The sequence below is a fragment of the Triturus cristatus genome, chromosome 7 (assembly GCF_964204655.1).
Source record: "Triturus cristatus chromosome 7, aTriCri1.1, whole genome shotgun sequence".
In the NCBI taxonomy this organism is placed as follows: Eukaryota; Metazoa; Chordata; class Amphibia; order Caudata; family Salamandridae; genus Triturus; species Triturus cristatus.
Window position 1 is genome coordinate 20159128 of NC_140590.1, and position 26451 is coordinate 20185578.

The 26451-nt window shown below is 44.8% G+C and overlaps 1 protein-coding gene across 1 annotated transcript in view; it reads right to left on the reverse strand.

Moving 5' to 3' along the window:
• Positions 1-26451, reverse strand: part of LOC146808704 (uncharacterized) — a 509741-nt gene that overhangs the window by 352454 nt on the left and 130836 nt on the right. Inside the window, exons 4-5 of the mRNA XM_085615517.1 lie at positions 12146-12283; positions 11978-12066 (exon numbers count right to left, since the gene is read on the reverse strand). Coding sequence (XP_085471643.1) covers positions 11978-12066; positions 12146-12283 — 227 coding nt within the window. The remainder of the gene's footprint in view (positions 1-11977; positions 12067-12145; positions 12284-26451) is intronic.

Consider the following 26451-nt stretch of genomic DNA (forward strand, 5'->3'; position numbering starts at 1 on the left):
CTCACCCTGATTTGGGCAATTGTTTCCTAGAAGGGAGTTGTATATGATTTCTACTTTTTTCTTAAAGAAGTTTGCCATCCTATTACATCTCTCCTTGGATGAGGTGGGAATGTTTGTTTCCTGCTCCGGGGAAGTGAGTGAGCGCACTATCTTAAAAAGCTCTCTGGACGAGTTACCTGCTGAGTTAATTTTTCCTTCGAAAAATTTGGCTTGGGCTTGGAGCATTTCGTTATGATACTGTCTGATAACTGTCTTGTATTGGCTTTTTTTATATCGGGGTGATAATTTTTTCTCCAGAGTCTTTCCAGCTTTTTACAGGTCTTTAACTGTATAATGTTATTGTTGAAGCAGGCCGCTTTTTTCCTCGATGGTTGGTTGTTTGGTCTGGTTCTTTGCGGGTATTGGGCTGCTACATTATTAATCCATTCTGTCCACCTCTTATCAGACTCTTCTATGTTGTCTGTTATGCCTGGGGCCTGGGCTACTAGATCATTTATCATATTATCCTTTAACAATCTAGGCCATTTATTCCTAGTCTTGGTTAGTTTATCCCCTATGAGCTGTGCCTTGGGGTGCTCTAATGTGAAAGGGATGAAATAGTGATCAGTCCATGGCACTTGCATGGGTGTCCCTACCACTAACTTGGATTCATTGGAGAATATGGCGTCTAATAGGTGTCCTTTTTCATGTGTGCTCTCTCTGATCAGTTGCTTGAGATGTAGGGCTTCCATGTCTTGGATTAATCTGTTTGAAGTGTTACTGTCAAGTGACTCTAGGTGAAGATTAAAATCCCCTAGTATGGTTGTGAACCCCTTACTCGCCACCGTTGTGGCTACGGTACACGGTAATTCCTCTAGGAAAGAGTTAGCGGTACCCGGAGGTCTATAAATTAGTTTCCCTGAGAAGGTGGTATTGGGTGAAAGTTTTATGCTGAAGACTGAAGTATCACAGTTAGAGATAGACAAGGGTGTTGTCATGCATCCATAATCATTTCTATATATAATAGTCACCCCCTCCTGTTTTCTCCCTTCTATCTTGCCTCCTAATTGCAAAGCCAGGAGTGAGTGCTTGGACTGTATCTGGAGTGGAGAATTCTTTCAGCCAAATTATATGTATATAGCAGTAGGGTGGCTTTTGGATGGGTAACAGTCATTACATCATTAGGCTGTTACTTGTATGCATTTTACAACGCATGTTATTTTACCACGCATGCCTTTACAATGAATTTCGTTGTAAAGGTATGTATGGTAAAAGCACATACATTGTAAAATAATATAGGGAATCCACATCGTTGTGGGGTAATAGAGGCTCTTGCGCTTCCTCACAATGATGTGCTCTGCCCCTCAGACCGCAGGAACCGGGAACCACGGGGAGAGAGAGGATCCACAAGGAAAGAGAGGTAAGGGAAATTGGGCCTGGGGAGGGGGTCACATTTTTAGGGTGTCGGGGTCATCGTGTGGGGGCAGTGGTTTAGGGCCGTGAAAGGATTGGGGGCTTAGGGGTCATGCAGGGGTAGCGTTTTAGAGTTTAGGGCAGGTAGAGGACTGGGGGTCGGGGTCAAGCAAGGGTTGTGTTTTAGGGTAGGGAGAGGACTGGGCGTAGAGGGAGGGTCGTGCAGGGGTAGTGTTTAAGGGTTTAGGGCATGTAGAGGACTGGAGGTTGGGGTGTCATGCAGGGTTAGTGTTCTAGGATTTAGGGTAGAAAAAAGATTGGGGTTTGGGGGTCGTGCAGGGCTAGTGATTTAGGTTTTAGGGTAGGGAGAGGACTGGGGGGTCTGGGGGTCGTGCAGGGGAAGTGTTCTAGGGTTTAGGAAGGGAAAGTATTGGGGTCAGGTGGGTAATACAGGGGTAGTGATTTAGGGTTTAGGGTAGGGAAAGGATTGAGGATTGGGGGTCATGCAGGAGTAGTGATTTAGGGTTTAGGAAAGGGCAAGAGCTGGGTTTCTGGGGTCGGAAGGGGTCATGTACGGGTAGTGATCTAGGCTTTATGGTAGGGCAGGGTAGTGTTACTTACCTTACACACTTTTACCAAAAGTATGCCTTTACCATGCATGCCTTTGCATTGTAATGGCATGCATGGTAAAGGCATATGCATGGTAAAAGAATACGTTCTTGTTGTAGGTCGTTGTAAGTGTACTAGCATTGTAATACCCGCGTTGTAATGGCACACGTGGGGTATTAGTATCCATAGTAACATCATACATTCCTCTTTGATAGATCTCCCACAAACCGCTCTTGTGCAGATTCTCTCCCAGTACAGATTGATACAAATCATAGGAGGATTCTTAATGGGGAGGCTGCCCCTTTCTTCCCACCAGCTCAAATCCTTAAATGGGGGGCTGGGCAAAAGCAGAGCAATAGGTTAGTCGAAGGACCACGGCTAGGATATATATCTAATGCCCTGAACGTTGATTCTCGAGTTGACAGGGAACTGGGTTCATTGAATAGAAGCTTTATTGTGCAGCAGTTATTAGATATAGAAGATTTGAGCCTTGTAACAAGTAAAGGTATTGATCAGGTGTTCACGGATCCTTAAAACCTAATTCCTAGTTCCAAAGTAACATTTAGTTCCAGGATTATTATAATGCTAATGTTGACTATTTTTGGTAAAAGGGGATTGACGTATTCCTGTTTGAGGAGATTGTTTTGATAAATAACCAAAGGGTGGACACGCAGGGCCCCGCTAGTGTAATACCTAATAGCAGGGGTGGGGAGGTGGTTGTAAACCCGTAGGATAGTATAATATCTATTGGGTGTGTCACAGGGACAAGAGTGGTAAATATTCCAGGCTATGAGGACCAGAGAGTCAGGGAATCCAGAATAGGAGATGAGTTGGCCCCTGGAGTTGGATAGCAGGTACAATGAATGCCTCCAAAGTGAATCCAAAACTCCCCACGCTGCAGAGGAGAAGTAGCCCCCGCGCAAAGTTCTCTCCTTGAATACCGTGGGTTTAGAAAAGCCTAGTTCTAAATTAAACTTTTTAATGTAATTCCACCTCATGGTAATTTGCTTACAAGAAACGTGGATTTGTTCTGATTTTAAATATGAGAATTAGTTTGCATTTACTTGTGCAGCAAAACCCACAGTACAAAGCCATGCCAGTGGAGGTTTAGCCATTTTACTTCGCATCAGTATAAGCTGGAATTCCGAGGTTTTTGTTCATCCTTCAAATGTCTGCATATGCATAAAGCTGATTTTGAGTAATGTTATAGGAGGCCTGTATTCATCCTTTCTTCTGGTAAACATTCTGCCAGGGAGGGCATCTGATTCTACAGTTGAATCTATGTTTTCTTTCATGAACAATATTAGTACTCTAGAAGAATGCACACTGACATTACGGGGGGAGATTGTAATGCTAAAGTCTTTCATTGTTCCACTTTGACCTTTGGTATTTCAGAGCTGGATGACGTATGGAGTATCTCAGGGGCAGTTTTGCCTGGTTATATTAAATCTGACAGGTGGGGTTTAAGCTGTCTGGATTGCCTGAGAACCAATGACCTTTAAATAGAGGTTTCCAGATGATTCCCCAGCTTCCTTTTCCTTTCACTCCTCTTGAGGGCAATCATGAATTGATTATATGGTGATATCTTGTAAAATGTATGGTGCTTGTATACAGTTTAAGGCATTGAGGACAAACTGGAGTGATCATAGTATTCTTTCGGTGGTAATCAATTTAGAACTCAAGGTGCTTGAGTCCTGGGATACCAGAAATCATACGATTGTCTATAATAAAAATAATGGGCATACCTGTTGGTCAAATTAAAAACCAATAAACTTATCAGGACTTGTTAAATAGCAAGCTCTGGGCCCACACAAGAAAATCCCATTGTATGGTTTGAGAACCAGTTGATTTTATTTATATCATGTGGGAGTAAGAAACGATTGACCAGTGTAAAACCCTTGGTGGTTGTCTCTCAAGAGGTAAAAAGGCTAAATCAGGAGATAAACTTTCTAGTAAGGGAACAATTTAAGGATTCATCACTATTGAGGCAAAGGGAAATAAATCGATTTAAGCGGGTGAGAGCGAGACTAATGGTGTCTGAACGTAGAGGGGAGGAGGATTAGAAACGTATCAAGCTGAGAGAGGTTGCACTTTCTCGTGACTCACATAAATATTGGTCTGTAATAGCCGAATACTGTGATTGTCGAGTTCAGGCTGAAGCCATCTTAATATCCGATGCAGAATGGATCAAATATATTTCACAGTTATATGCAACAAATTCTAGTGACTGGTTTCAGTTGAAGTCGATTGCCGAGTCTCCCTTCTTGAACATATAAGGCCCTCCTTCCTTGGAGGAGATGGAAAGTTTTATTAAGGGTGCAAGGAATTCTGGGGTGATGGGCCCAGATGATCTCCCGATATCTCTTATTAAAAAGATATTTCTGCATGGGCCCTTTTCCTCCATCCGGTGTTCCAATACTGCTATGTACATGGGACTACACCGTCCTCCTGGAGAGGAAGCCTAGTGGTGCCTTTATACACAGAGGGTCCTAAAACCTCTCCTGCCAGCTTTAGGCAGATTGCACTACTGGATGCAATTGGGAAGCTGTTCACCAAGAGTATTCTCTTGGACCATCAGGACTGGGCTTTTGGGAATAATCTTTCCCTGTGGAGCAGGCTGGGTGCCGTAAGCATTGTGGTACTCTAGACAACATCACAACCCTCGAAACTTTGGTTGAAAACTATCCAGTAGGTAAGGGTATGGCCTTATATGCTGCTTTTATAGATTTCTCCGCAGCATTCGATAGGTTTGATCGTGGGAGGCTGTGGAGGAAATTGCTTGCTTTGGGGATCCCAACACAACTGCTAAGGCTAGTTATTGCTTTGCACTCTTCTCCTTGGACAGAGGTCCTGATGGGAGGGAACAAGGGCTTGTGGAGCAAAGTGGAAACTGATAATGGGTTGAAACAAGGGCGCCTATTAGCACAGCTTCTCCTCCCCCTTTATATCAACAACTTGCCTAATAGAGTTTGACAGTGGAAGGGGGACCCACCAAATTTAGGAATCATGAAACTTGGTTGTCTTCTCTACACTGATGACGCCATCTTACTAGATTTAACCCTGATCTGTTTACAAAAGCGCCTTTCTGAGTTAGGAAACTATGCTGACAAACATTTCCTAAAAAATAAACATTTCCAAGAGTAAAGTTATGTTTTTTAGGTATCGAGGAAGTAGGTTTAGAAAAGGTTTGCATTGGTTTTTAGAGAAATATAAGCTAGAAGTGGTAAAGTTGTACCCGTGTTTAGGTAGAACTCCACTTCCAGTAACTGCTGTAATAGCTATCACATTAGATAGAGCAGAAGTAAAGTAATATCCCAGGCTTTCACAATCGGTAGGCTATATAAACATTGTGGGCAAAGACACTCCACCGAGATTTTGGCAGTTTATAAAATTAAAACAACACCTTTATTGAGTTATGCCTGTGAATCTATGGATGAGCGGGACTGGGCCTTCTTTAAGAAGGTGGAAGAACGCATTTGGTGCCAGATTTGTAACTTGAACTGTGCAGCTGCTCCAATGGCAATCCGGCTTCAATGTGAGCTTCTGGACTCCTATGTATTCACCGTGGCAGCAAGCTTAAGGCGGGGTAATATCTTATTGAGTAGTGATTTGGTCTGTGTACGGGCTGCAAAAATACTCTGTTTAAAGGGAAGAAGCGCTGTTTAAAGAAATTATGCAAAATCCTTAGAGTTATTTGGAATTGGGCAAAGCGAAGCAAGCCCCCTCCCAAAGCCGATTTTGAAAAACTTGATTAAAAGAACAATTTATGAAGTTAGTCATAATAATAATAATCCACATTTGTAAAGCGCGAACAATCACCCGTAAGGGTCTCTAGGCACTGGGGGCCGTCGGGAAGATTAAGCAAGCTATTGCCCAGAGTCACATGGTGCTGGGCTAATCTGACACCGGCGCTCAGGATTGAACCATGATCCCCAGATTCCGGAGTCAGTCGCCCTGGCCGCGGCGCCACACCTCTTCCACTTGAAGAAGTCATTAAAGAGATATTCTGCATTCTCTGCATATTAGGAATGACATAATAGTGGAAAGTAGTGCATGTAAAAAAACACAACCGTATGTCCTATAGAATCTTCCCCATGTTTTGCACAGAACCATTTTGCTATTAAGTCTGAACCTGCTCCCTTTACGAATCATAACAGGAGCATGGGAGGGTTTCTCTAGGGAAGAGAGGCTCTGTGACCTTTGCAGGAAGCATGTTAAAAATCTAATCCATCTGCTATTTGTTTGTCCTCCACTTCCTTCACTTCGAGGTCGTCTGTTAAGACCAGTGTTCCTAAAGTACAATATTTCCTCGGCAGTGGAGGCCAGGAACTGTGATTTGTCTCCACCCTTGGAAATAGTTCGTTCAAAACTTTTTATCTTTTTTAAACAATTTTTAGACAGAATTATTTTCTTACTGCATTGCTTTTGCACTTGATTAAAATGGTCCTCCAGGGTAGTAAGATTTGCACAGTTTGAGTAGATTACTGCATTAACGCTGCCTAAAGGTTATTTCACTGATTCATTCCGAAGCACTGTATTACAATTATACTGTTGCCCCTGCTATATTTTTTATGTTGGTCATGTTCCGCATTTTGCCACATTCCAATAGCGCATTTTGCACTTTATTTGTCCATGGTTCTTTTATGTATGTAGAGTGTGTTTGTACATTGATTGTTTTTGCATGTGTTTTACTTTGTATATAATTATTTATGAGATTGGTCAGGTTCTGTATTTTTCCACAATCCAATAACGTTTTGGCACTTTATTAGTCCAAGGTCACTTGAACTGGATGGAGTGTGTTTGTATATTGATTGTTTCTCATGTGTTTTTAATTTGTATATAATCATTCATGAGATTTACACACTGACCGGTTTTGGTATATTTACTTTTGTAAATTATTAATTGTGAGATATGGTCTTGTAGAACTTTGTGTCTTTTTTGAGTTCCAAATCATAATAAAAAAATTTGATATACATTATATGAGTGGCTGTGTGATTGTGTATATTTGTGTGTGAGTGGATATGTGAGAAACAGTTTGGGTGTGTGAGTGGCTGTGTGAGTGGCTGTACTGGTGAGCAAGTGGCAGTGTGAGAAGCTGTATGGATGAATAAGTGGCTGTATGGGTCTGCGAGTGAGTGTGTGAGTTGCTGTATGGGTTAGTCTGTTTTCTTACCCACTTGACAGTGGGCAGGAAAACAAATGTAAAGTCCGCTCCCAGCTGTCAGGAGCATTTTTCCTGCTCCTACCCACGAGAAGTGGACTAACAGTGTTCTCTCACTTAACAGGAGCCATCAAAACTCTTGCAAAGTCAAAGCAAAGAGCTCTGCCCTGGGAGTGGGCCCCCCGGGATATAGGTGGCCTACCGCCCTCTTTGTTCCTGTAGGGCCTGCCCCCGGTAGGTGATGGTCCCTGGGGCTTAGAACAGCCCAGGATGGGCGCCACATGGTCCACCTCCTTCTAAATAAAATAACAAAGCCCCGATAGGTGGTGGTCCCCTTGGCTGTTCATGGCCCGGAAGAGAAGCCGCAAATCCCCCCTCCCTCTTTTACATATGTGACCCTGGGAGGTGGTGGGCCACAGGGCTTTACATGTCCCAGGAGGGGGGCTGCACAGCCCCCTTCCTCTATTTAAATATATAAAAAGAAGCCCCTGGGTCCTAACCCACCCCGTTGGCTAATCATTAAACAAGTGTGGGATACAGCGCTTGTTTTTGTTTTGGCGGCAAATTTGCAAATACTTGCTATTTTTCAGGAACATTTAAAAAAAAAAGAAGCTTTTTTGGTCTGGCAGGATCACTAGGGGACACAAAAACCTGGGCTAGGGGGTCAGAGTATTTCTACCCTGCCACCTTTTCTTAATTTTGATATTTTTCTGGGGGTCTTGGCTGAGGCTGAGTTCCAAAAGGACTGCCAACACTTCCTGGTTGAAGTGTGGGCAGTCAATCAGATCTCTGCACAAGATCGTCAATATTCATGAAGTAGGCACAACCCTAGAGATGAACAGATTTGTTTTTCTTTAAATATCCCCAAAACTACTGAACTTATTTAAACCAAATCACAAAAAGCCCACCTTCTAAACCAAGATCTAGCTTTCTGCAAAATGTGGTGCAAATCTGTCAAGCAGTTCAGGCTGTTGTGTCTAACACACTTTTATTGACCCCCCCTTTTTCTCAGCCCCCGCTTCACGGATCACCCCCCCAAACTTTTCGTGCACTGTAAGACCCACTGGCACACATTGAAAAAAAAAAACATTTGTGAATTTGTCAACATAGATATAGGCAAGTCAAAAAACGCTTTTCCTATGGAAACTAGATTCTAACTATAACTACCTACTGGCAACCGCTAGTAGGTTATATATAAATATATGTACAAGGAGAAGGGTTTGCGTAGTATGATCTTATCCACCTAATGGTACTTGGGTGTCTGGAGGAAGTGGGCTGTTCATGAAGACTTCTGTAGGAGGTAAAGAGTGTGCGTAGTATGATCTCATCCACCTAATGGTGCTTGGGTGTCTGGAGGGAGTGGACTGTCCATGAAGACTTCTGTACAAGGAAAAGAATGTGTGTAGTACGATCTTATCTACCTAATGGTGCTTGGGTGTCTGGAGGAGGTGAGCTCTTTGTGAAGACATCTGTACGAGGTGGAGTGTGTGAAGTATGATCTTATCTACCTAATGGTGCTTGATTGTCTAGAGGGAGTGGACTGTCAATGAGGACTTCTGTACAAGGGGAAGAGTGTGCGTAGTATGATCTTTTCTTCCTAATGGTATTTGATTGTCTGGAGGGAGTGAGCTCTTCGTGAGGACTTCTGTACGAGGTGAAGAGTGTGCGCAGTATGATCTTATCCACCTAATAGTGCTTGAGTGTCTGGAGGGAGTGGGCTGTCCATGAAGACTTCTGTACAATGAGAAGAGTGTTCATAGTATGATCTTATCCACCTAATAGTGCTTGAGTGTCTGGAGGGAGTGGGCTGTCCACGAACACTTCTGTAGGAGATGAAGAGTATGCGCAGTACGATCTCATCCACCTAATTTTGCTTGAGTGTCTGGAGGGAGTGGGCTGTCCATGAAGACTTCTGTACAATGAGAAGAGTGTGCATAGTATGATCTTATCCACCTAATAGTGCTGGAGTGTCTGGAGGGAGTGGGCTGTCCATGAGCACTTCTGTAGGAGATGAAGAGTATGCGCAGTACGATCTCATCCACCTAATGGTGCTTGAGTGTCTGGAGGGAGTGGACTGTCCATAAAGACTTCTGTACAATGAGAAGAGTGTGCATAGTATGATCCTATCCACCTAATAGTGCTTGAGTGTCTGGAGGGAGTGGACTGTCCATGAAGACTTATGTACAATGAGAAGAGTGTGCATAGTATGATTTTATCCACCTAGTAGTGCTTGAGTGTCTGGAGGGAGTGGGCTGTCCATGAACACTTCTGTAAGAGGTGAAGAGTGTGCGCAGTACGATCTCATCCACCTAATGGTGCTTGAGCGTCTGGAGGGAGTGGGATGCCCATGAAGACTTCTGTACAAGGAGAAGGGTGTGCATAGCATGGGCTTGGGTGTGAGATGGACAGGCCTCTCGATGAGGAACTGTGTAGAGAATGAAGGCTGTGTGTAGTAGACTCTTGGTCACTTACTAGTGCTATGGTCTCTGGAAGGAGAATGGGCTCTCGGTGAAAAGTTCTGTACAAGCCAGAGGGTGCATATAGTAGCGACTTGGGTGTCCAAAGGTATTTATTTTACACAGGAGGCCTCACTGGCTCCCACTGCAGTTCTCCAGGAGAGGAAACTGAAGATTTTTAAAAACTGATTCCATTGCGGGTTGCTCTGAGACCGCCTACCACTTCCACAAGACAAGAGGTTGGGGTGCTCCTTCCCTGCCCTGTTATGTACTATTTATTCTAACAAATTCAGGGTACTGGGTAGTGTACTTGTGTCTGTAATGGTGGCTGCAACATTCAGATTGCTCGGTAGAGTAGGCTCAGTGTAGAAGGTGGACAGGAAAATAAGGTATCTAGGCCATTAGCGCATTCTACTTTTTTTTCTTGCCATACCGCAGAAGTACTGCAGGACTCCAGTGGGACCAATCATCTAGATTTTTGATTTTTTTAACCTTTATTTCTCATAAACTGCTGAATGGATTTATCGTAAAAAGTAAGTTTTTTGAGTAAAGATCTAGCTTAGTGCCAAATTTAGTGCAATTCTGTTGATCCATTTTTCATGCATTGCTGTCTAAAATTCCTTTGGAAAATTGCAAGTGCAAAATGAGTTTTGGTGAAATACATTGAAACTAGGTCCCACAGGAGTCCCATGGGACTGACATTTTTTAAAGTGAGGCCTTCTGCTTGGCCAGAGAACTTTTTCTATCTTGTGCCTTTATGGTACAGTCGGACCAAGACTTGTCAAAATATTCCCTGCAATTTGATTTACTGGTCAAGAAACAAACTGTTGCGGCAGACATTACAAACCTCAGGGTCTTGAAAAATATTATAAAATAGCTTCTTAGGGTGCAGTGTAGGCACACTCTGAACCCCAAGGCCATGTGGGGAATGGTTACAAAGAGACACCCATCCAGTTAAATAAGAAAAAAAACATTATCGGGATGCAGGTCCTGCGGTACCCGCTGCTGGTACCATGATAACCACTGAACACTGAAATTAATAACACAAAACATACTCTCTAGGCAATATGTGAGGGAGCACACAGTAAAAACAGGCTCGGTGGAGGGGCTGTGGGAGTACATGGACCCTGGAGGGCAGGCTGAAGTCGAAGGGGCAGCACATGGACCAAAGACGCGGTAGTAAGCTGACCTCGGAGGGTAGCAAGGTGTGGTAGAGGCAATGAAACAAACCAAAGACTGAAGGCAGATGGGGACAAGAGCAGCACGCTGACCATGGAGGGCAGGTCACAGGGGTACGTTCAACAAGCTGAACTCAGAGGGCAAGAGGGAGGGTCAGGAGCAGTTCAAACAATACCACAGTGGGCAGGCCAGAAGTGCAGAATCAGCAAGCCGAAATCAAAGGGTGGGTGGGAGAGGCAGGGAAAGAAAAATGAACCACAGAGGCCAGGTGGGAGGGGCAGGAGCAGTGGCAAAACATGGGCCATGGTGGATGTTAGAAATTGGGTTTCTGGTTGGCAGAGGTACTCACTCTGTCCAAGCAGGGAGCACAATCCTAGACCGGGTAAGTCAGTGACACCCTCTAAATTAACCTGTGCTCACCCTCTGCTAGCTTGGCACAGAGCAGTCAGGCTTAACTAAAAAGCAATGTGTACAGTATTGTGCACACCACAAACAGTAAATTGGTGAAATCACCACAAAAGGACTCAACACCAGTTTAGAAATACAGCCCATATTTTGATAAGTGAACCAAGACCAAAAAGACAAAAATCCAAAAATCAGAAGTCGAGTTATGAATTTTTAAAGAATAACATTTTCTGTAGTGCTTAGAAGCAGATAGCGCCAACCCGTGTTATCAGGCTGCGCTTCACTGCGTCAAATCCAAACGCTCAGGCCGAACACAATGGAGCTTGGTCGGACATAGGGACCTTTGCAGTTTGTGAGTGGGCTCTTGGTTACAGGCTGTACATATGTATTAATAGATGTATTATTATGCACTCACTGCAGTCTTTGCTCGGATACATGTCTGATCTCTTTACATACCTGCCTATAGTAATAATATGTGCTACTCTTTTCAGTTTGTGAGTGGTTTCTCATTTCAATCTGTACTTTGTTACATGACTGTTATCTGTACACATCTGTCTAATGTAATAATATCTATTACTCTTTGCATCTCCAGGCTGTACATATATATTTATAGATGTATTATAATGCACTCACTGCAGTCTGTGCTCAGTTACATGTCTGTTATCTGTACATACATGTCTATGGTAATAATGTGTGTTACTCTTTGCAGTTTGCGAGTGGTCTCTTGGTTACGAGCTGTCCATATGTATTTATAGATGTATTATCATGCACTCACTGCAGTCTGTGCTCGGTTTCTTTTCTCCACGTTCTCATACTTTACTGCAGCTTCATAGATGACTCTAGGGCTGCCACCGGGGGTCGCACCTAAAATTAGAACACATTATATCACACTTGCTATTTCATTGCTATATAGTTTGAAATGGGACTTTGAATGGACTCTTACCATTTGCTTTCTTTGTTCGTCTCTCGTAGAAGAGAACCACACCAAGGACAGCGAAGACAGCACAGAGGAGCATCCCTGAAGCCACCGCCAAGGTGACCCACCAGCTAGTACACGGGGCATCTGAAGAAGGGGGAGCACCTGAAGATGAGAGACAACCTGTGAGAATCAGGCTCGTCAGGCTCTAGGCAGGTGCAGGTAGAATGTAGAAAAAAAGGAATAACAAAAGGAGTAGAGAGAAAAAGGTCTAAGAGATTCTTCAAACACACCAGTACTTTGGAGGAAAGGTTCTGAGCTGGTTATTGTCACTCCTCAACAGCAGTATATAATTTGGCAAAATGTGATTGTTGAAATGGTTTTAGGACTTGCATTATTATGGAAAATGTTTTTGAATAATGAATTTAATAATGGGTCCAATCTGGTAATAATAATCTTACATGAACGTACATGAAATTAGTTTAACATAATGTATAGCATTTTGATGAAACGTCCAATTTATTTAATATGGATGTTGTTTTTTGCTCACTCCTGTTACTCACCCTCTGGTAGCTTTGCACAGAGCAGTCAGGCTTAACTAAGAGGCAATGTGTACAGTATTTGTGCACACCACAAACAGTACATTTGCAAAATCACCACAAATGGACTCAGCAGTTTAGAACAAGCATTGGCATAGCCAATAGGTCTCGCTTTTGGGACCTTCTAAGTATTTAGTTATGCAGCACAATATCGTTGGTGCAACCACATCAACTGTTGCATGGCTAAACACTTATAAGGTCCCAAAGGTGAGACCTATTGGCTATGCCAATGCTGTGTGTGGTTGTGTGTGTGTGTGTGTGGTTGTGTGTGTGTGGTTGTGTGTGTGTATGTGGTTGTGTGTGTGTGGTTGTGTGTGGGTGGTTGTGTGTGTGGTTGTGTGTGTGTGGTTGTGTGTGTGGTTGTGTGTGTGGGTGGGGTTGAGGGTGCGGGTGAAGTTGTGGGTGTGTGTACTTTGGAGGAAAGGTACACCAGTACCAGTACACCAGTACTTTGGAGGAAAGGTTCTGAGCTGGTTATCGTCACTCCTCAACAGCAGTATATAATTTGGCAAAATGTGATTGTTGAAATGGTTTTAGGATTTGCATTATTATGGAAAATTCTTTTGAATAATGAATTTAATAATGGGTCCAATCTGGTAATAATAATCTTACATGAATGTACATGAAATCAGTTTAACATAATGTATAGCATTTTGATGAAAGTCCAATTTATTTAATATGGATGTTGTTTTTTGCTCACTCCTGTTGCACAGAGCAGTCAGGCTTAACTAAGAGGCAATGTGTACAGTATTTGTGCACACCACAAACAGTATATTTGCAAAATCACCACAAATGGACTCAGCAGTTTAGAACAAGCATTGGCATAGCCAATAGATCTCGCTTTTGGGACCTTCTAAGTATTTAGTAATGCAGCACAATATCCTTGGTGCAACCACATCAACTGTTGCATGGCTAAACACTTATAAGGTCCCAAAGGCGAGACCTATTGGCTATGCCAATGCTGTGTGTGGTTCTGTGTGTGTATGTGGTTGTGTGTGGGTGGTTGTGTGGGTGGTTGTGTGTGTGTGTGTGGTTGTGTGTATGTGGTTGTGTGTGTGGTTGTGTGTGTGGGTGGGGTTGTGGGTGTGGGTGCAGTTGTGGGTGTGTGTGGATGTGTGGTTGTGTGTTGTTGTGTGTGTGGCTGTGTGTGTGTGGTTGTGGTTGTGTGTGTGGTTGTGTGTGAGTGGTTGTGTGTGGTTGTGTGGGTGGTTGTGTGGGTGGTTGTGTATGTGTGTGTGTGGTTGTGTGTGTGTGGTTGTGTGTGTGGTTGTGTGTGTGTGGTTGTATGTGTGGTTGTGTGTGTGTGGTTGTGTGTGTGGTTGTGTGTGTGGTTGTGTGTGTGTGATTGTGTGTGTGGTTGTGGTTGTGTGTGTGGTTGTGTGTGTGGTTGTGTATGTGTGGTTGTGTATGTGTGGTTGTGTGTGGTTGTGTGTGTGGTTGTGGTTGTGTGTGTGGTTGTGTGTGTGGTTGTGGTTGTGTGTGTGGTTGTGTGTGTGGTTGTGTGTGTATGTGATTGTGTGTGTGTGGTTGTGTGTGTGGTTGTGTGTGTGGTTCTGTGTGGTTGTGTGTGGTTGTCTGTGTGTGTGGTTGCGTGTGTGTGGTTGTGTGTGTGGTTGTGTGTGTGGTTGTGTGTGTGGTTGTGTGTGTTGTGTGTGAGGCTGTGGTTGTGTGTGTGGTTGTGTGTGTGTTTGTGTGTGTGGTTGTGTGTGTGGTTGTGTGGTTGTGGGTGTGGTTGTGGGTGTGGGTGGTTGTGGTTGTGTGTGTGTGTGGTTGTGGGTATGGTTGTGGGTGTGGTTGTGTGTGTGGTTGTTTGTGTGGTTGTATGTGTGTGGTTGTGGTTGTGTGTGTGGTTGTGTGTGTGGTTGTGTGTGTGGTTGTGTGTGTATGTGCTTGTGTGTGTGGTTGTGTATGTGTAGTTGTGGTTGTGTGTGTGGTTGTGTGGTTGAGTGTGGTTGTGTGTGTGTGGTTGTTTGTGTGTGTGGTTGTAGGTGTGGTTGTGGATGTGGTTGTGTGGTTGTGTGTGTGGTTGTGTATGTGTGTGGTTGTGTGTGGGGTTGTGTGTGTGGTTGTGTGTGTGGTTGTGTGTGGTTGTGTGTGTGGTTGTGTGTGTGGTTGTGTGTATGTGTGTGGTTGTGTGTGTGTGGTTGTGTATGTGTGTGGTTGTGTGTATGTGTGTGGTTGTATGTGTGGTTGTGTGTGTGGTTGTGGTTGTGTGTGTGTGGTTGTGGTTGTGTGTGTGTGTGTGGTTGTGTGGGTGTGTGTGTGGTTGTGTGTGTGGCTGTGGTTGTGTGTGTGATTGTGTGTGGTAGTGTGTGGTTGAGTGTGTTTGTGTGCCTGGTTGGGTGTGGTTGTGTGTGTGGTTGTGTGTGTGGTTGTGTGTGTATGTGCTTGTGTGTGTGTGGTTATGTGTGTGCAGTTGTGGTTGTGTGTGTCATTGTGTGGTTGAGTGTGGTTGTGTGTGTGTGTGGGTGTGTGTGTGTGTGTGTGTGTGTGTGTGTGTGGTTGTGTGTGGTTATATGTGGGGTTGTGTGTGGGGTCGTGTGTGTGTGGTTGTGTGTGGTTGTGTGTGTGTGGTTGTGTGTGTGGTTGTGTGTGTGGTTGTTGTGTGTGTGGTTGTGTGTGTGTGTGTGGTTGAATGTGTGTGGTTGTGTGTGTGTGGTTGTGTATGTGTATGTTGTTGTGTGTATGTGTGTGGTTGTATGTGTGGTTGTGTGTGTGGTTGTGTGTGTGTGGTTGTGTGTGTGTGTGTGTGGTTGTGTGGTTGTGGTTGTGTGTGTGGTTGTGTGTGGTTGTGGTTGTGTGTGACAGTAATACTAAAAGCATCTCAAAATAACGGAACACAAACATCGAGTTTGTGGAAAGAGAAAGCACGTTGTAAGTCAAACGGGCGCAGCAAAGCATTAACACAACAACCAAACAAACAAGATCACTTAGCGAAGACTGAGTGCTGATAATGGATACATACAGCCCATCATCTTAAGAGTTCGATTGCAGCCAATGTGCACTCAAACCTGCCTCCTCCTTGTGAGTTGCACCCCATATTTCATGAGTTGTAACTGCTGCACCCACCATAGCGCTTTGAGATCTAAAGCACTACATAGGTCTAATCGATTAACCAGCCGCCAACATTCTGTGCTTTTAAAGAGAATGTGCCAAAAGTTTCCAGGTTCCTCATCATGTCCTCATGAAAGTGCCAACGAAAGGACTCCCTGAATGGTGCAACGGACATGAAGCAGCCGCTGCGATCAGAAATAAACACTGTGAACGTTGTCCAGTTTCACTGTAACATTTCCTAAATGTTCTTTAAGTCACAAAACAGTAATACTAAAAGCATCTCAAAATAAAGGAACACAAACATCGAGTTTGTGAAAAGAGAAAGCACATTGTAAGTCAAACGGGCGCAGCAAAGCATTAACACAACAACATGTTCTTTGATGTTTGATGTTCTTTGAACGAGAACATCAAAGGGGCGCCGTGAAAGTGATCGCGGGCGAAAGTAAAAGTGATCGCGCTTAATGAGCATGACGAGGTTTGCCCGCCTCTGCTCCTAAGCGCGCGCCCGCGCACATGCACTGTAGCTCTAGACTGGCCATGGTAGCATTTTTTGAGCCCTCACAAAAAGTCTCGCCAGACCAGCGCATGCGCTGGGTCAGGGGAGACCTAAAAACAGCCAATATTTTGATGAGTGATTACGCAAACCCCTAAGTTTTACATCTTGCATGTTCCACACAAGACGTTCAATGTAGGGGTTGGCAGCGAGGACGGTGGTGAGGAGGAGAGACCACGGCGAGGAGGAGGGCAGGCTGGAGACGCCAGAGATCAGGTAAGTGTTTTTCTTTTTTTTTAGTTTGGGCCGTGGCACAGGGGCTAACTTCGCTCTGCCATGGAGTCAGAGTTTTGCCTGCACCCTGTATTTCCAATAGAGCGTGGAGTTGGCAAAACTATTTAAACTCCGCTGGTGGAGCAGAGTTCGCAGCCCAGGGTTACTGATATGAAGAAACATAGACTATCCAGTGCCACAACCTCAATCTAAACACAAAAAGAACAGATGATGGACATAATGCTGAATAAATCAAACATTCACCCCCAGTCACAGATCTGGGTTAAATCCATCATTTTTTTGCTCAACACACCATTTCAGTTTGGACCCAGCCATTTGCAAATCAGTCTTGACCCTGATCCCCATGGGAACAGTACAGCCCAAACTGCCAGGCCAGGTCCTACCTGGACTAACAACAAACATCCTGGGACGGGTTTTAGGACATCACCCCTTATCAGCCAGGCTAGCTTGAATCCAGTGGCATGGAGAGCACAGGACCCACGTCTGGGCATACCCTTCCCAGTTAGGGTGACAAATGCAGAAAGAACAAATGACGGGCGGAAAGCTGAACAAATCAATCTTTCATCCCAATCACGGATCTAGGTTAAATCCATCATTTTGTTTGTGCACCGCTCCATTCCAGTTTGGACCCAGTTATATGCAAATCATCTTGCCCCTACTCCTCATGGGAACAGTCCAGCCTAAACTGCCAGCCAAGTTCCTCCCTGGACCAGAAGCAAGCATCCTGGGACAGATTTCAGAATATCACCCCTCATCAACCAGGCTAGCTTGAATCCGGTGACGTAGCGCACACTGGGCCCACGTCTGGTCATACCCTTCTCACTTAGAGCACAAATGCAAAACAACCTGATGATGGATGGAATGCTGAACAAATCAAACATTCACCCCAGTCACAGATCTGTGTTAAATCCTTGTTAAAGCTTGACTCCAGATTATGGAAAGCACAGGACCCACGACCGGTCATACCCGTCCCACTCGGGGTGACAAAGGCAAAAAGAACAATTGATGGACAGAATGTTGAACTATGTTAACCATTCATCACAGTATAGAAATATGGGTCTAAATCCATCATTTTTTTGCTCCCAACACCATTCCAGTGTAAACCCAGCCAAATGCAAATCAGTCTTGACCCTGGATTTGAGCTCGCCTGCCTGATGAGTGATAATACCCCAAAATCGGTCCCAGGATGTTTTGTTTCCGGTCCAGAGAGGACCCGGCTTTGCAGTTCAGTCTGGACTGGTCCCATGGGGAGCAGGGTCAAGACTGATATGCATTGGCTGGGTCTAAACTGCGGTGGCATGGTGAGCAAAAGAACGATGGCTTTAACTCAGATCTCTTGACTTGGGGTGAATGTTTGATTAATTCAGCATTCCATCCATCAAATTATCATCATCTCAGATTGCTGCAAAGGTCTGACTGATATGTTGAAATCTGTCTCCCATCAGGTGATAATGGCAATAGATAAAACATAGACTATACAGTGTTACGACCTCACTCCAGGGGATGGGTTAGAGATACTTGTATCAAGTACCCAGCTGTATTTCCTATATGGCCTGGCAACAATTCTCTGGTGTGTGGATCATTGTTCCAATAAAGATACACACTGTGGTGTCTATTTCCAGACAGCAACAGCGTAGAAGCTGCTGCAGGATTGGTTAGGTTAGTGCTATGTAGTTTATTATTACATACTGTGTTCTGATTTGCCTAAAATGAGTTCTCTAGTTATAAAGTCTGAATTTTCAGACTTTGGTTATGAACCCCGTTGCATGCCGAGGACGTAATGGTTACGTCCTCGGCTGGATATATCCTCGGCTGCAATGCTGCTGTGCCAAGTACATAACCATTACGTCCTATGCACAGCAGTCAGAAAGCCCTCTGCTGTAATCAGCAGAGGGATTTCTTTTTTTTTCTTTCAGCCTTGGGAGTTGGGGATGAACTTCCCCAGCTGCCTGAGTCATTTTGTTTTGTTTCAGTGTAGTGACAATCGTCGCCCAATGCGCCCCTACGTCATTATACTGAAACTGCAAGTGAAATGAGCTGATTGGCTCATATCACTTTCACTGCCTATGCGCTTCTGGGGATGTCTCAGCCCCCAAGCATGTAGGCAGGCGGTAGAGGTACCGCTGGAAAGGGGACAATCTCCCCTTTCCAATGGTACCCTTTCCTAGTGGATCCCTGCTTAGGGATCACTGCAGGAGGGCGATCCCCAGGCAGGGATCCACACACTAGACACCAGGGAGGGGAGAGTGGCCCCTTGGGCAAGGGCATTTGCTCCCCCCATTAAAATTTGGCAATGATCTGTCTTTCTGCCCCCCCCCTGGGGAGGGCAGAAAGACAAACACCAGGGATTTGTTTGGTGCGCATGTTTAGAGATGGGGCTGCCCTAAATGGCCATTATAATACCCACACCCCTCTGAAATATTGGCACTGTCCTTCTGCCCCCCATAGGGCACAGATGGAAGCAATAGCACAAAATAGGCCCCCCCCCGAGGGGGGGGGGGCGGAAAGCATACTAGACACCAGGGATTTTTTTGGGGTGAGCAAATTTAGGGATGGGAACTGCCCTAAATGGGAATTATAATGCCCCATACCCCTCACAATTATTGACACAGTCTTTCTGCCCTCCTTGGGGGCAGATGGGACAACAGCCCCCAATTTGCCCCACCTGGAGGGGCAAAAAGCACACTAGACGCAAGAGATTTTTTTTGTGTGCAAACGTAGGAGTAGCGGCTGCCCTAAATGGGAAGTATAATGCCCCAACCAATCTGAAATATTGGCAGTCTTACTGCCCCCTGGTTTGCAAATGCCCCCAATATGCCCCCCAGGGGGAGGCTGAAAGCCCACTAGGCACCAGGGATTTTCTTTTGTGTGCAGACTTAAGTGTGGGGGCTGCCCTAAATGAGCATTATAATGCCCCCACCCCTCTCAAATATTGGCACAGTTTTTCTGCCCTCCCTGCAGCACAGATGGGGTAATAGCCACCGATATGCCCGCCTGTGGGTCAAAGAGCCCACTAGGCACCACGGATTTCTTTTTGTAATAGAGGGGTGGGTGCTGCCCATAATGGGCAAACCAATGCCCCCACCGCCCAACACAAAAGTGACAGTCTCTCTGCCCCACCGGAACCAGATGGGGGTTATTACCCCCAAACTACCCCCCCCCCGGGGGGGGGGGCAGAAAGCCCACTAGACACCAGGGATTTTTTTTCATTATAAAAGAGGGATGTCTACAATGGGCATGCCCCCACCCACAATTATAACAACAGAAGTCATTCTGCCCCCCACAGGGGCAGTTGAAGGTACTAGCCACCGATCTGCCACCCCAGGTTTTTAGGTCTCGCCTGAGCCAGCTAATGCGCTGCGAGACATTTAGTAGGTGGGTTTTCAAAGTGCTACCCCACGCCTTGGCTGACCTAGCGCTTGCGTATCGTGAGCGTGCATGCGCGCAACCGCCAGCTTTCAGCACCCGATCAGGCACCATCTGTCTTTCCTCTCTGAACCCTCCTCCGCCCCTCCGTCCCTCCCCCGCCGCGTCTCGCGTTAATTCGCGCTGCATTCACTTTCGCCGCAGGTACTTTCTTTCTCAGCACATACTTGTTTTATCTGCAATCATGGTCGTCTTCTGACCGGATTTGAGAAATTCATGTTGGCCACAAAAGATAGAAATTCAGGCTGTAGTAACAAATGCGGACAACAGCCAGTTACATGCAACACTGCAGTAGCATGTTGGCAAAATTGTGTTAAAAAATCTATGAAGCACTTCTTACCTACAATAGTTAATTGTTTTGTATTTTGCACTCTTTGCTGTATATTCTGACACTGTTGGAATCTTTGAAACGTTTTTAACTTGTACCCTTCTGTTGGTTTTTTCTCTCAATATTATAATGATTTTACTTAACTGTGCAAATAAATTGAATCTTGAGTTGACCATGCAATTAGCCTCTTTTTATCAATCTAGTGCTTTAATAGCAAAAAATCAGAAAACTGGTATTTCATGTTTAAATTGATGTTTTCTAGGAACTAAAACACACCACAGCTTGATTGGTGATAGGCATATATCACGGCAGCCACCGCACAAACAGAAAATGCCTGTTTCCGGCTGTATCCCATTGATATACACACAGGTGAAGCACGTTCTGCCAGCATGGTGCTCAGTCAATACACAGTGATTCGAAAGGGGATGATGGACGGAGCGTTTCAGCAAATCAAACACTCACCCTCAGTCAACTGATCTGGGTTTAATCCATCATCATTCTTTAGCTCACTCCACCACCCCAGTTCAGACATGGCCATATGCAAATCAGTCTGACCCAGTGCCTCATGGGAACAGTCCAGCCCGAACTACCAAGCCATGTCTTCCCTGGATCGGAATCAAGCATCCTGGGACTGGTTTTGGGTTCATAACCCTCCTCAGCCAGGCTATCTTGAATCCAGTGGCAGAGTGAGCAAGGGACCCACGTCTGGGCATACCCTGCTAACTCAGGGCGAACAAAGTGATACGAAAGGGGATGATGGACGGAGCGTTTCAGCAAATCAAACACTCACCCTGAGGAAATATGAATTTTTATGATCAATTGTGTCCCCTATCTTAGACCCCAACGGCTCCATGTACGTGCTACAAGTACATGTATGTTCCCTCCACTTCCAGCTATGAAGACGCAAATACATTTGCGTCCAACGTCAACATGTCCTCTTTCAGGTCCACCATGAATGGGTCGAATATTCCGTTCCTAAGTATGCCTTGCCACCGTCTTTATATGGTGCACCTTTCACGTTTTTCAGCTCTGGCGAGTTAGGCCCTGAATTCTGCCATCGAGCCTTTTCCTGCCTTCTGCCTCTGAATGCTCCAGCCTGGACCTGCATCTGTATCCATGACCTTTGTCTTACTCCCTGCGCGGCTAACGGTGCCTGACTCGGCCTGTTGCCTGCCAAGACTGTATTTCGCCTTCAAGTTATCTGCTCCGCTCCTCGAAAAATACATTCCTGTCTAGTAGTTTAGGTAAACATCCTTCCAGCTGCAGAGCAAAGGGCCCGGCCTCATCGTCTCCGTGCAAGTAATTCATAGCTCCTGTTACCATGGTAGGCCCATGCCCCCTCGCATCTCATGTAGACACGTAGACGCTTATACACGCACTAGCAGTCAGTATAGAATAGCCTCTGCCCGAGAGACCTTTCCTTCCAGATAACACAGTCCCTTAAACACAAGATATTAGATACGATTTGGGATTAGGTTGTTCTGACATCCCAGACTTCTGTCTCCTCATGTAGGGCTAAATGTCAAGTCCCCTTCACCCTCCAGTTACACGTCAATCACACGTCATGCTGCTGCGCGGGCATCTCTGCCATGTATTTCTGCTGACATTGCAGGATTCTCTTATGGATCCACCCACCTGTGACATCCTCATAATGACGTTTCTAGTACACGCCCTTATGCACGCCTATTGTAACGCCTTTTTCATTACGTATGTGTATTCTTATCTCTCCTCTCAGCTGTTACGCCTTCTGCATCTGCCTTTACTGTAATGCATTGACTATATATATGATAACCTGTCAATAAAGTATTGTCTATCCCTTCCCGAACCTTCGTGGTGACGGAATCCGATTGCCTGGTTCGAACCAATTCCTTTTTAAGGAATAAAACCCCTTTTAAAACCTCAAATATCACGGATTCTGCCTCTTATTTTTTCTGAGTTATTCTTATTGAACTTTACCGCATAAATTAAGTATAGGTAATTTAAATTTACCACATAATTGGCGCCCGAATAGGGACTCCTCCCCCACCCCACGCGCCGGAGGTGCGTTGCAGGCCCGGTCCCCTGCCACAGCCGGACGGACAACTACGCGTACCCGCAGGATTTCCTGTACCTCCCTCAGGCCAACGGAGGTGACTGAGGCTGCGATCAACACCCAGACGAGGCGGTGAGGAGTGCGGAGGATCCCGACCAGAGCCTAGCTGAGAGAGCAAGATCCGAGGTATACAGAGGCCCACCAGGTTCCAAAGTTCCAAAGTACCTACGTCACGAGTCGAGTCCAGTCCAGTCCGGTCCAGTCCAGTTCAGAGTTTCCGAGGCCTTCCGTTCCGTGCTTCCCGGTGAGTACCATTGCTGGGGACGCATCTAGACGTGCGCATTAATTTGTGCCGGTCAAGACGGGTTTGGGTACACAGACCCGGTCTGCACTGTTTTAGCGGTGTATCTGTACTGTTTAGCAGTACATCCAGTATTATGCAGTTAGCTAGTTTTATTCTAATTATCGTTGTTCGTTTTAAAATGTTTTAATGTGTTTTAAATGTCGTGGTATGAGTGATTGTTCGATCTTCATTACTGTGTTTATTGTATTAATTGTGTTCAAGTCCGAGTAAGAATCAAGTAGCAAGGTTTAAGATGCCGTTATTCTCAAAATTAAGACAGATAAAAACTAGAAAAGGGATACTCGAGGAAGCCGTTCCCATTCCACCTAGGGACACTCCAGGGTACTTTATGTACCATAAACATGGCCTAGATGCCGTATTATATCTCGATTTGTGGGTGGACTACACCAAGGATTTGGCAGAGAATCAGAGATGGCCCGGTGCTGGGACATGGGATGCAGATTGCATCATGAGAGTAGAAGAAGCATTATGGAAAAAGAAAGCCAGACAGTCACAGAAAGATGCCATTGAATTATGGCGTAAAGAATCGCATAGACGCACAGAGAAAGCGCTCAGAAAAGAAGAGAAAAGTAGGGAGGATTCAGACAAAGCCCGAGAAAACGTATTAGTTGAGGAAGGTATCCGAGTAAAAGCAGAACAAGTAGACAGACAACGAAACACTCTTATGAATGGTATGTATCCTCTTCTGGCCGGGGGTTTACTTAAGGCCACCCTGGAAGTACCAAAAGATCTGCCACCTTCATTGCTTCCGACTAAATTGCACCACAAGACCGCAAAGGACATTTTCCTTTCTTCCTATTTAGACGATGCAGCCCCCGAATATGTTAATGTTCCGCCACCACACACACCACCTGCTAACGGCGCTCGACCCCGAGATAATATGCCCCCACCTCTGCAGCAACAAACTCCTCCTCCCGTTCCAAACCTTCCGCCTGTTCCTCCACTCCTTCCTGCACCTATTCTCCCTACCTTACACCCAACAAATCCTTTTGGACCTGGCACCTCAGGAGGTGCGACAGGAGGTTTTCATACGCCACCACCAACACATCGATTGACTTATAGGGATTTAGCACACCAACGTACACCTCAAACAGCGAATTACGACATACTTAATGAGCCTCTTACAGACTGTAGATATGATCCAGTACCCGGTAAAGACGACAGAATGATGCTATCATCAGTACGTCTACGACGAGTTGCGAACTATTTAATGATACTACCAGGAATGATTGATCATCTAGACAAAATATATCACTTTGTCCAAACAGGGCAAGGTCCTGAAAGTATTGGCGAGGCCATGGCATACCAGAAAGTGGACACGCAAAAACTGTTGTTACGCTTCTTCATAAACTGCTTGATAAGAAACAGAGATAGGCCTGGTGTAGACCCGGAAGAAATGAAAGCACTTAACAAATGGGGTCAGAATATAGCAGACGGAAAACATGATAAACAGAATAGTATAGAAAATATGTACCGAAGGATCCGGAAAAACAGTAGAACAAATACATGAAAGAGGAATAGATGCAGATAAGACTGAATCCTCGGAGGAGGAGGAACAACCAGAAACGACAACAGGACAATTACAATTACCAGCTAGAGAAATGATAGCTTATGTAGGTAAGGGAAGATCTTTTAATAATTCAATGCGTCCGATACGTCCAGAAAGTAAGAGAATTTTTCAGGCAGCCATGTCAAATCCAAAGACCCCTGAACACTTATTTCAGGCTACTGATAAAATACTTCAAGAACGAATGGGGTACCATGTACTCGATTCTATGGATGAACAAGAATTAGCCAGGTCAGCAGTACAATGGGCTGACAGTTCTGATAAATATAGTGATGACGCGCTAGCACACACGTTTTTTAATCTTTCACCAGACGAACAGCGTTTAGCTGGTATATACATGATACAACACCTCCTTATATTGTATAAAAGCCAACACTCCGATCCTGGTCCCCTACCTGATATACTGATAGAACTACTCATGAAGAAATGGAGAGGTCTAGGTACCGATCTAATTAAAGTAATTCTAGAACATCGGCACAGATACAGTGCCTTCCTGTGTCCACAGCTTGATCCAGCTCCCTCCATGGAAAGAAAAATGTATTACATAGACAGACAGAATCCCTTACGCGAAGTGCACCCAGTTAAAAATGATGATAATACTTTTAGACGCATGTTTGTGTACACGCCCATAACTAAAATAAAACTATTGGAAATGAAAAAATTAGTGCCCAGCCATGACAAAGATCCAGCAGGTTTTCACCGTGAAATAAAAGACATGTTACTCAAGGGTGATTATACCTATCCTGACATTATGAAAATATTAAAAGTATTATTGCCTGCCGGTGTTTACGAGAAACTCAAAGAAAAAGAATGGGAGGTGGGAGAGCAAAAGATTGATTGGGCTGCATTAGAAAACGAAGAAAATACCCAAACTCCAGGCCTAGGGCTTGGGGACAAAACTAAAGCGTTACCAGGATTGTTAGTACAAGTATTGCCACGTTTATTACCTACGAAAAAGGAAGACTGGGGTGCAATCTCAGCCTGCAAACAGAAACCCGATGAAGACACTAGTGATTTTTATTCCCGATTTGAAAAATGTTTTGGTATTAATAGCGGCCTGAAAGCAAGTAGCGATTCATATCCACATCTTTTTGTAACAAAATTAGTCGAGAATTCCCTGCCCCAGGTTAAGAACAGAGTATTGAAAGTCGAGAGCACTTGGCAAGCTAATACCCCTTCACAAATGTTACAAATGTTACAGTACCACCAGAATAGAATTAGAGAAGAACAAGAACACGAACAAAGACGTATGAAAGACACGAAAATGAAAATGCTCGTTGCTCAGTCAGTTCCAGCTGACGGTCATAAAAAGGGTGCGACACAGTCCAGTAATTCAGCGGCTCCTGTTAAAGGGACATGCAACTATTGTAAACAGCCAGGTCATTATATAAACGATTGTGCAGTTCTGAAACACAATATCTCTACGGGTAAAACCAAGGAGAGACCGCGTCCGCCTAGACAGGATCAGATCCAGCCACAAGTACCTCAGAATGTACAGCCTATGCAAGCTTCACAACAGACCGTAGCAGTACCTCAGCCACAGCCTATTGCCGCAACACAAAACACGACACAACAGATGTACCAGTATGCACAAAATGACTATCCCGATTATCAGCGATACACATGAAACAGCCTAGAGAGGGAGGTTGGCTTACCCCTTATTGAGGTTCCTGTAGATCAAGAGGGTCCTTATGTACATAGTCACGTATTAGGGAAAGACAGAAAGTTTTTAATTGATACAGGGGCAAGCAGAACAACTATAAGTCACAACGAGGTTCCAGGGGCACCCCTCTCAGGCTCACAGAATGTTTCCCTTGGATTTTCAGGAAAGCCTATTGTTAACGAAGTATCGCAACCTCTTCCTCTTGCAGTTGGTCCATTGACACGGACTACAGATTTATTGCTTACAAAATCATGCCCAGAAAACTTGTTAGGTATAAAGACACTGAAAGCTCTAGGAGCTGTAATATGTTGTTCTCCGGAAGGGGTACGACTATTTTTGCGTGACTTTAAAGGTCACTACGTATTGAGAGACATGGATCACCGGTTACAGAATGTCCCTGCACATTTATGGGCACAAGGCCCCACTGATGTAGGTTGTATGCACATTACACCATATCGAGTCACACTCAAAGCAGGAGTGGTATTACCACGAATTCGACAATACAAGTTACCT